The 11,462-nt window shown below is 36.5% G+C and overlaps 1 protein-coding gene across 1 annotated transcript; it reads left to right on the top strand.

The window, feature by feature from the left end:
* LOC133832765 (uncharacterized) lies at positions 1-1,014 on the top strand. Its single transcript, XM_062263069.1, has 2 exons — positions 1-675; positions 814-1,014. The coding sequence occupies exons 1-2, from the start codon at positions 1-3 to the stop codon at positions 1,012-1,014; spliced, it is 876 nt and encodes a 291-aa protein (XP_062119053.1).
* The last annotated feature ends 10,448 nt before the right edge of the window (positions 1,015-11,462 follow it).

Raw genomic sequence — 11,462 nt, 5'->3', positions numbered from 1 at the left:
ATGGAGTTGTTAAGGAAATGTCCACACCATGTTATAGAAAAGTGGATGTTGGTGCATAATTTTTACAATGGGTTGAATGGAACAACTAGGACAATTATAGATGTTGCGGCGGGAGGTGCTTTTATGAGTAAGAGTGCTAATGAGGCGTATGAGTTATTAGAGGAGATGGAGATGAATAATTACCAGTGGCCAATTGAAAGGGGACAACCAAAGAAGGTGGCTGGAATAATGGAATTGGATGCCATATCAATGCTTACAGCTCAAGTAGTTGCCTTGACAAAGCAACTACAAAAGACTGCACTCCCATCTCAAGCTATGCAAGTTCACAACCTATGTGAATTGTGTGGTACAACCCATCCACCCAACCAATGCCCTGCTCTAGATATGAATAATGTGCCCATGGAAGAAGTACAAGCTATAGGGAATTACCAGAGACAACCCAATAATCCCAATTCCATGTCCTACAACCCAGGTTGGAAGAACTATCCTAATTTTTCCTGGTTCAATAACCAAAACACTCTACAACCTTACCCTCCACCTCAGCCACAATATCAACCTCCACAAAATAGACCACCATATCAACAACATGCACAACAACACACTCCACCAGGATATTATCAACCACAAAATAGACCTCACCCAATGCCAATGAAACCAGGTGAACCTCAACCTGATGTACTCAACCAATTTATGACTGAAACCAGGGCGTCCATTAGGAGTTTGGAGACTCAAATAGGGTAGTTGGCTACTTTAATGTCGAATAGAGCTCAAGGAAATTTTCCTAGCACTACAGAAGTTAATCCTAAAGAATAGTGTCAAGCTATTACTTTGAGGAGTGGAACAAGGTATGAAGGGCCAGAGAAGAATCAGTCAGAAGAAGAAGGTCTGAAGGGAAATACACAAGGCATAGACAAAGAGAAGTCTAATGACGAAAAGGTTACTGAAGACCTTAGGAAGGAAGAGGAGGTACCACCTGTGAGTATTAAGCATCACGTTAGAATTCCATATCCATAAAGACTGCGCAAGCATAATTTGGATAAGCAGTTTGCAAAGTTTTTAGAGGTGTTCAAGAAGCTACATATAAATATATCGTTCGCAGAAGCGTTAGAACAGATGCCCAGCTATGTGAAGTTTATGAAGGAGATTTTGTCTAATAAGAGAAATATGGGCGATTATGAAACAGTAGCATTAACGGAAGAGTGTAGTGCGATTTTGCAAAGGAAACTTCCTCAAAAGTTACGAGATCCTGTTAGTTTTACTATTCCATGCACGATTGGGGATTTTGCATGTAAGCATGCACTTTGCGATTTAGGGGCAAGTATTAATTTAATGCCTTTGTCAGTATTTCGTAGACTTGGTTTGGGTGAGGCTAGGCCAACCACAGTAACATTGCAACTGGCAGATAGATCTGTGAAGCATCCATGTGGTATTATAGAAGATGTGTTGGTTAAGGTGGATAAGTTTATATTTCCAGCTAATTTTATAGTGCTTGATATGGAGGAGGATGAGAATGTTCCTATTATCTTAGGGAGGCCATTTTTAGCAACTGGGCAAGCATTTATAGATGTGCAAAAAGGAGAGTTAAGGCTAAGAGTGCAAGGGGAAGATGTAGTATTTAATGTGTTCAATGCTATGACTTATCCTAAAGCAAGTGACAATTGTTTCTCAGTTGATGTGGTAGAAGAAGTAGTAGGGAGAAAAAAATTAATTGAGGATCCTCTTGAATTAAGTCTTACAGTTAATGATGTAGATGATGAGGATAATGAAGAGGCTTTGAGTTATTTGAAGTGGATAAAATCAAATGAGTCGTGCAAGCATAAAAAGTTTGAAGAATTGGGCGAGGGACCGGAAAGACCATTACCATCTATTTTGAAGCCACCTGCGTTAGAACTGAAGATTTTACCAGAACATCTTCGCTATGCTTATCTAGGAGAAAAAGAGACTCTTCCGGTTATAGTTTCATCATTTCTTTCGAAAGTAGGGGAAGAGAAGTTGTTGAGGGTGTTAAGGGCTCATAAAACTGCTATAGGGTGGACTCTTGCTGATATAAGAGGAATAAGCCCATTGACAGTTATGCATAGAATTCTTATGGAAGACGATGCTAGACTGACTATTGATGCTCGACGAAGACTTAATCCGACAATGAAAGAATTGGTGAGGAAAGAGATTTTGAAATGGTTAGATGCTGGAGTGATTTACCCTATTTCTGATAGTGCTTAGGTAAGTCCAGTACAAGTAGTACCTAAAAAAGGTGGTATGACTGTGGTGAAGAATGAAAGTAATGAACTGATTCCAACAAGGACTGTGACGGGTTGGGGGATATGTATAGATTACCGAAAGTTGAATAAGGCAACTAGGAAATATCATTTTCCTTTGTCGTTTATTGATCAGATGTTGGATAGGTTGGCGGGCATAACTACTATTGTTTTCTAGACGGGCACTCAGGCTATCATCATATTATAATTGCATCAGAGGATCAAGAGAAGACACCGTTTACATGTCCTTATGATACTTCTTCTTTTAGAAGGATGCCATTCGGGTTATGTAATGCACCAGCCACATTTCAACAGTGTATGATGGCGATATTCTCTGACATGGTTGAGAAGGGGGTTGCCATTTTTATGGATGATTTTTCGGTTTATGGGTCTTCTTTTGACAAGTGTTTGACTAATTTGGATTTGGTGGTGAGGAGATGTGAAGAGTCGCATTTAGTACTTAATTGGGAAAAGTGCCACTTTATGGTGAATGAAGGAATTGTATTGGGGCACAAGATTTCTAAGAAAGGCATTGAAGTGGATAAGGCCAATATTTCTACGATAGAGAATCTGCCACCTCCAGTTTCAGTTAAAGGAGTACGGAGTTTCTTGGGCCATACGGGATTTTAAAGGAGGTTTATCAAGGATTTCTCCAAGGTCTCGAAGCTGCTGTCCACCTTGTTAATGAATGAGGTTCCGATTGATTGTGATGAGAAGTGTCACCAAGCTTTTAAGATACTTAAAGAGAAATTGATTTTGGCACCTATAGTTGTAGCACCTAAATGGGATTTGCCATTTGAATTGATGTGTGACGCCAGTGATTTTTCGGTTGGGGCAGTGTTGGGACAAAGAGTTGGCAAGGTATTCAGAATGATTTATTATGCAAGGCGTACCTTGAATGATGCTCAAATTAATTATGCAACTACAGAGAAGGAGTTGTTGGCCATAGTGTTTGCCTTTGATAAGTTTAGGTCATACTTGATTGGGAATAAGGTGGTTGTTTACATAGATCATTATGCGATAAAATATCTTATTACCGAGAAAGATTCCAAGCCTCGTCTTATTCGGTGGATTTTGTTGTTGCAAGAATTTGATGTGGAAATTAAAGATAAGAAAGGCACAGAGAATTTGGTGGCTGATCACTTGTCTAGATTGGAGGTTGATGAGGATTCTCTTGATAAAGAAGTTCATATTAATGATGCTTTTCCTAATGAGCAGCTGTTTGAAGTAAATGTTTGCAAAGATGTTCCATGGTTTCTAGACTATGTAAATTTTGTGGCTGCCAAGGTTATACCTCCTGAGATGACAAGGCAACAATTGAAGAACTTTTATTCGGAGGTGAAGCATTATTACTGGGAGGAGCCTATTCTATATAAACATTTCCCTGATCAAGTTATTAGAAGATGTGTGCCCAAAGAGGAGATGTTGTCATTCTTGACTCACTGTCATTCTTTGCATTGCGGCAGACATTTTGGAGGAACAAGAACAGCAACAAAAGTTTTGCAGAGTAGGTTTTACTGGCCTACATTATTTAAAGATGCTAATGTTTTTGTCAAAAGTTGTGATCGTTGTCAACGAACTGGGAATATATCAAGAAGAGATCAAATGCCAATGACTGGTATTTTGGAAGTTGAGTTGTTTGACGTATGGGGAATAGACTTTATGGGACCTTTCCTGTCATCGTACAATAACAAGTACATTTTGCTTGTGGTGGATTATGTTTATAAATGGGTAAAAGCTGCAGCAACTCTGACTTGTGACGGGAAAGAGGTACTTAGATTCCTTCACAAAAATATATTTACTCGATTCGGCACCCCCAGAGCAATTATTAGTGATTGGGGAAGTCATTTTTGCAATAAGTGGTTCACTGCTCTTTGTGCTCGCTACGGTGTTCATCATCGAAAGGCATTATTTTATCATCCAATTGCAAATGGCCAAGTTGAAGTGTCGAATAGGGAAATTAAAGGTATCTTATAAAAGACAGTAAATACGTCAAGGAAGGATTGGTTGAAGAAGCTCAATGATTCACTTTGGGCTTATCGCAGTGCATTTAAAACTCTGATTTGTATGTCACCAAATCGATTGGTGTTTGGTAAGGCATGCCATTTATCGGTGGAATTGGAGCATAGATCTTATTGGGCTGTGAAAATTTTAAATCTTGATCTCTTTATGGCGGGACAAAATAGGCTTATGGAGTTAAATGAGCTGGAAGAATTCTGAAATGAAGCTTATGAGAATGTGAGGACCTATAAAGAGAAGTCAAAGGCCTTTCATGATAAGCAAATACTGAGGAAGGATTCTCAACCAGGAGATAAAGTGATGCTTTTTAATTCTAGACTTAAGCTTTTTCCTAGTAAATTGAAGTCGAGATGGTCAGGACCGTACACGATAGTTGTGTCACTTCCTTATGGAAGAGTGCAAGCTCATAGTGAGAAGACGGGACATTTTAAGGTGAATGGTCAGAGGTTGAAGCATTATTTGGAGGGTCCTGTGGAAAAATGCAAGCCCATGGTGATTTTGGAACCACTTTGATCTGAATACAAACATGAGTCCGGCTAAAAGACGTTAAAGACAGCGCTCTTAGGAGGCATTCCTAAGTTTATTTATTTTTTTACTATTTCTTTTGTAATTTAAATTTATGATTTTTTTTTTATTTGGTTTGGAACAATGTTTAGGGATTTTTTTTTTTTGATTATTTTAGTTCTAATTAGAAAAAATTTGATGTATTGAATGAACCGTGAAAAACGTGAAAAAACGCAAGAGTTTGCAAGAAAAAGGTTAGAAAATTTTCATTTGTCAGGAAGTAGCGCTAGAATTCTTGGGAGGAGGCGCTACGACGCTAGTTACAGAGGAGATTGGAGGATTTTATTTGAGCACCAGCGCTACAACGCTATTAATAGGGCGCTATGGCGCTTATCTCAGAGCCTCTGAATTTTTTTTGAATGGGAAGCAGCGCTATGGCGCTAATCTCATAACCAAAAAGGCTTTTTGAATGTTCATTATCGCTACGGTGCTGTATTGTTAGCGCTACAACGCTCTTTCAAGAGCCAAATAGCCCAAAAACCCGAAGTAGCGCTACGGTGCTGGACATGTAGTGCTATAGTGCTCTATAACCGAATTTTTTTAAAAAAGCAGGGGGTTTCGAATTTCCTTTCCCCAAACCCTCATTTTTTTCATTCTCCTTCTGTGTTCTCTCTATCCCAACAGCTCAAAGCCTCCATAAATTCTCCATTATAGCCTCTTCCTAGAAAATTTCACCATACCTTCAACTATTCTTCTTCATTTTCTCTTCTATCTTAGCCCTTTTGTCCTTTGATTAATTTCGTTCCTCTAAACCCAATTCCAATTCCACAATCATCTTTTGGAACCCTAAAAATTCAGATTTTTAATTTTTTTGAAGAAGATTAATATTTTCAAGGGGCTTTACTCAATCAAGCAAAAGGGAGACCATTTCAAGGGTTAGTAAGTGTTTTCAATCTTTTATTCTAAGATTTCTTGCTGCATTTGGGAGTGGGTTCCATTGTTGCGTGTCTTTGGTGGGGATTGATTTTTGTTGCTGTGCTTTGGAGAATTTGGGTTTTGTGTTTTTGTGAAATTGAATTTATAGGGTGGTTGTGAAGAGGGAAAGTGTTTAATTTAAGGGGAGGTGCTGTCAAAAATTTTCTGGATTGGTGTTATTGAGAGTGTAGATAATGGCTCCTAAAATTAGAGTAGGAAGGAATAAGGATAAGGGGAAAGTCCAAGCTTCTGCTTCCCAACCAAGGGATGATAGTTCGAAGCAAGAGTATGATGAAACTAGGTTTATAAATTTTCAGGCTCAAGAGCGTTATGAAAAGTTTGTTACAAAAACATTGATTCCTGAACGTGAGGTGGAGTATCAATCTGACCCTTTTGATCATCATATTTTTGAATTGGTTAGAGCCAATCTTGCGGCTAGGAAGTGGGAAAATTTTGTGACGAAATTGGCATAGGCAAACATATCATTAGTGTATGAGTTTTATGCCAATTTAAGAAATAAACACAATGATAAAGTTTTTTTTAGAGGGAAGCGAGTCCCTTTTACTGCGGAGTCTATTAATAAGGTTTTCAATGTCCCACATATAAAGGAGCAAGAAGAAGAATATACAAGATTTTTAAAGGGATATATTGATTTTACTATTGTGGCTGAAAAATTATGTTTTGAAGGTGCTCCTTGGAACTTATCTGGCACTTTACCTAAAAGTATAGCGTCCTGTCAATTAAATATTGAGGCTAGATTTGGGGCTTTCTTTGTTTGTGCTCGATTTATGCCAGTAAGTCATGTATCTGACATGACTAAAGATCGAGTACTACTGATGTATGCGCTCATGACAGGAATGACTATTAATGCGGGTTCATGAATTAAGGAAAACATTGAGTTCATTGAAAAGGGCCATACCACTGGAGGTCTGGGCCATGGATCTGTCATAACAATGTTATGTTATAAGGCTGGAGTTCTGGAGTTTGTCACTGACATTTATCAGTCGTTGCAACAACCTTTGTCAATTTCTTTGATGAAGGACTATCCTGAGCCTGCTCTATATGTGCCACAGACGAGAAAAAGGGGTAAACGCCGTGTCGAAACAGAGTTGGAAGAAGAGGTTGTTCCGGTGATGCCGGGAGGTAGTAGTGATCAGAGCCTGAAGAACGTCAATAATAAGTTGGATTGTCTTATCCAACAAAATCAATATATGGTTCAGCAGCAGCACGTGATGAATCAATATATGGGTTAACGGTATGAATATGAGGTGAACCATGTGGCTCGCTTAAACAACCTGGTGAGTCGGTGGTCTTTAAATGAATCGGATCAAACTTATTTTGCTCCACCACCACCATATCTGCCGTATGCTCCATTCTACTCTCCGCCTCCTCCTCCGCCTTAATCATTTGTGGGATTTCAAGAACCACAGCCTCCGCAGTCTCAACCTTTCGAGGGATCTTCGTCTCAGCCACCACAACCGCCATACTGAAGTGGCTAGTCAGGTAAGTCTCTGTTCTCATTCTTTTTGTGCTTAACATTGGGGACAATGTTCGGTTTTAAGTTTGGGGGAGAGATTTATTTATGGTGTTCTTTGCGTTTGTTTTACGGTTTCTTATTTTAAGTTTTTGTTATTTGTTTGTTTTGAGTCATGTTTTAGAGTGTAAATTAAGTTGATAATTATTGTCATTTGAATATGATTTACTGTTTTGTACTATAATCCAAAGGAAAAATTGATGTGCTTCTAAAAACAATTTGTGTGCTTGGTTAGATTACTTTGTTTTTCACTGTGATTTGTTGACATTAGAGATCTATTGCTCATAAATTGCAAATGTTATAATTAAGTTATTTTATGCATGTCAAATTTGGATTATGGATTGAAAAGTTTGAAAAAATTCTAGAACCTGCTTGCTTACTATTTGAGATGAAATTTGAAACAGTGAACATTTAGGAAAATGATATAGGTAATTTTTTTGGACTGGTTGTGCCTTTCAAGCTAACCCTATTAAATTTTATCTTTAGTTAACCATTTTGAGCCTTATAACCATTTTCTTGATTAACACATTCGTTTGAGCCTAACTATGAAATAAAATACCATGTACTCTTTTTGATCCATACCATGAGCATGAAAATTATTATATAAGGGGAGTGAATGTGTAATGGGATGTTTGTATTATGTGTTATTCAGAAAATTACTTGTGATTGAGGAAAAAATTAAAGAAAGAAAAGGAAAAGAAAGTGAAAAAATGATTATGCTCCCAAACAATTATCTATTGAAAAATCAAAGTTTGGGGGAGTATATTGAAAATATATATATATATATTCTCAATCATTGCATAGAAAAAAAGGGTAACAAGGGATGAGTGGTGTGAAATTGTTGGGAAAGCTTGTTTAGTGGAATGCTTGTGGTATGATTAAGCCTAAAATGTCTTTTTATCTACCTATGCCTAAGCCTTCTATTACAACCTTTGTAAAGTCCTATTGATTCTTGTTTGTGCATTTGTTTATATTAATGGAGAATAGTAAGTAATGTAGGCATATGGAGATATTTGGTTATGTGCTTAGTTGGTGAGAATTTGATGTGCATAAAGTGGTTTAATTATTTTATTTGCGAGTAATGAGTAAATGAGCTTTGGTGTTGATAAATTGCAATGAAAGGGTGAAGTAATTGAGACTGAAAATCTAGATTAATGTTCTAAATAACATGATTGTTTTTTCTGCGAATTATATATGCATAGCAGTATTGAGTGTTTGAATTGGTTAGTTATGTCAAATTGATTTATTTAGATTTGAGTCTAGTTAGATTCTTTACTCGAGGGCGAGTAAGGGTTTAGTTTGGGGGAGTTTGATAAACGAGTTTTAGGCTCGTTTATGGTCTAGTTTTAGGATGGTTTTCGTTAGTTTAGGATTATTTTATTGTAGCATTATGTTCGTTTGTTCATGTTTCATGTTTTCCATGCTAAGTTGGTGAAAAGAGTGAAAAGGAGTGAAAGTGGAAGAAAATATAGTTAAGTTGGAGAAAATCGTGTTTTTCGGGGTTGATATGTGCGAGTTTTGATGCTGACAATACCGCTATAGCGCTATCAAAGGAGCGCCATAGCGCTAGGAAGGCTAGGAAGGAGGCTGTTGAATCTGTAAGTAGCGCCTCAGTGCTATAGCGCTATCAAGAACTGCAGAGTAGCGCCCCGGCACTACATCAAGGGCGCTACAGTGCTAGCGAATAAAGTTTTAAGGGATTTTGACTCTGACTTCAGCGCTACAGCGCTGAATACATAGCGTTGTAGCGCTGTAAACACGTTTTCTAGATTTTTTATCCAATTTTTTAATGACAAAATGGTCTATTCACTTAGGAACATTGGAAGGCTATTTAAGGAACATTAGTCTGCGATTTTAAGGGGCAATCTCAGTTTTATAAACCCTAGATTAGAAGAGGCTGATGTAATTAGTTTTCTGTTTCATCTAAATTCATTAGGTTGATTTTTATGATCAATTATTTGAAGTTTAATTTCATCATGTTATTTATGAGCTAATTTCTTTTATCTAGGGATTAATGTAGTCACTGGGATTTCTATTTAATTTTATTATGATTTTCTATTGATACTTATTTTCTATTCTAATCTATATGATGTTTGTTTAATGCTAGTAAATGCTTGATCACCATTTACTTGATTTAATGGTTTTGATTCAAAATTCGAAAGATGAGAATTAAATATGCTATCATTGTATAGACATAGGTTGCATATTGGACAAAAGTACCTGTATGACTTGTGTAGTAATTAGGTTTCCATGTTTAATGTCTTCTATATGTTCAAGGTTATCACAGAAATGTAGAAAACCTGCATATAGACTGAGATCTTACATCTTGAAAAAGAATTGGAATCGATTATATTAACTTGCTATTAGAATAGAAAGAAGAGATTTGAAATTGGTTAGTAAAATTAATAGAATGAAAAGTTGATGAAATTAATTCCTACGGTTTTTATTATTGATTTTTAATTAGTTGATTCGTTGTTTTGTTTCCAGTTCTTTAATTTTTGTTCATAGTCTATAGTATTCCTTTTACTTTTAATTATTCACTTAAATTTTAATTCACCAAATAGAATTTGAAAATCAATTAGTGGTACTTAGAAGATAGTCTCTGTGGGAAGATATCCGTTCTTCTGGAATTTATTACTTGACACGACTACGTATACTTGCATACAAATTTTACAGATCAGTAGAGGTCATAGAGCCTATCGAATAGGCCGTTGAGGATTCGACCCCTACAAAGGAGATAGTCCTCCTCCCTCTTCCTCTTTTCTTCACCACCTCAGGAGTGTCCTTGTCTGATGGTGTTGGGAGAGGTTCAAGTGTGGACTATAGGATGTAGGTGATCTTGAGAGTGGTCAAGAGAAACCTCATCTTGTCTTGCCACCTAGTGAAATTGGATCCATCAAACCTATCAAACCTCACTAGATTTTGGTTCATGATTTTGATAGTCTCACCTTCCATTGAAACAAACAAAGGGGTAAGCTTTTGAATGTTAGGAAATAATATGTTGCCTTAATGGAAATATATGAACTATTACAACTCTAGACAAAATATTACAAATAAACAAATATTGATTAAATAAGATTACAGCTCTATGATCGAAATTACAAATAAAATGAGAGAAGAAGTTTAAGAAGAGAATAGAGAAATACAACTCTAAACAAAAAAATACAAATAAAGTAATAGTGTTTGAAACACAAGAAATAAAAAGATTACAACTCTAAACAAGAAATACAAGTAAGATGAAAAAAAATTGTAGAAAAGAAATAACAAGAGCAAAAAGAAATAACACTTTCACTCACACCACCAAAGTGAAGAACATGGGGATCACCAACTTGAACAAGTTTTGCAACCTTTGTCCAAAAGCTTATTTCTCCCTAACTCAAACACTAAGGGAACTCTCACAATTTAGAAATAGCTCTATGGAATAATCAAGCCTCTAGGTGTTTTCTAGCCAAGTGCTATAGTGGATAGAAAATATTGTGTCTTAAAAGTGAGCAATAAGCTCCTATTTATAGAGTTTTGAGACACCCTTTGAATTTCAAATTCCACCAACCCCCCGTGGCTATTACAAATGTTTAATTGGATGTTTATGGAATTAAAAATGAGTTTGGGGAGTTACATGAGCTGTTGGCACCGTTCAAAATTGAAAAGGAAAATTGGCTTAGGCTGTCAGCATCACTGGCTGCGACCGTGAGTCTCTGTTCCATAGGTCGTTCCCAGGAACAATAGTGACCACGGCCACAGCTCATTTTCAGCACAAATTTTTTGTGCTATTTTCCAAACAGTTCCAAACAACTCCTAATTGATTTTGTAACCCCCAAACACATTATGTTAAAACCAAGTCTCCAACAGCCATTTCGCTTATGGCTTTGAGAAATTCAAATCAATATTGTGTAACAACAAATCTACACAATAATGGGAAATATTTGGGAGTTACAAATTTATTACTGAAATTGTAACTCTCAAATATGTTACACATGTGTATTACACACTATCCAAATGTTGTAACTCTCATTTGTATGTTACAACATGTGACACTCTTTGTCACATTTATTTAATCTAAAACATTATATTATAAAGTAATATAACAATTATCAACATTCCTGATTGAATTGTTGTTGTTTTGAAGCTCTTCATACATATGTGATCGTGCATATGAATCTTTGATATGTTTTTAT

Source organism: Humulus lupulus, chromosome 4 (genome assembly GCF_963169125.1).
Source record: "Humulus lupulus chromosome 4, drHumLupu1.1, whole genome shotgun sequence".
Lineage (NCBI taxonomy): Eukaryota > Viridiplantae > Streptophyta > Magnoliopsida > Rosales > Cannabaceae > Humulus > Humulus lupulus.
This window is presented reverse-complemented; position numbering and strand designations above follow the sequence as displayed.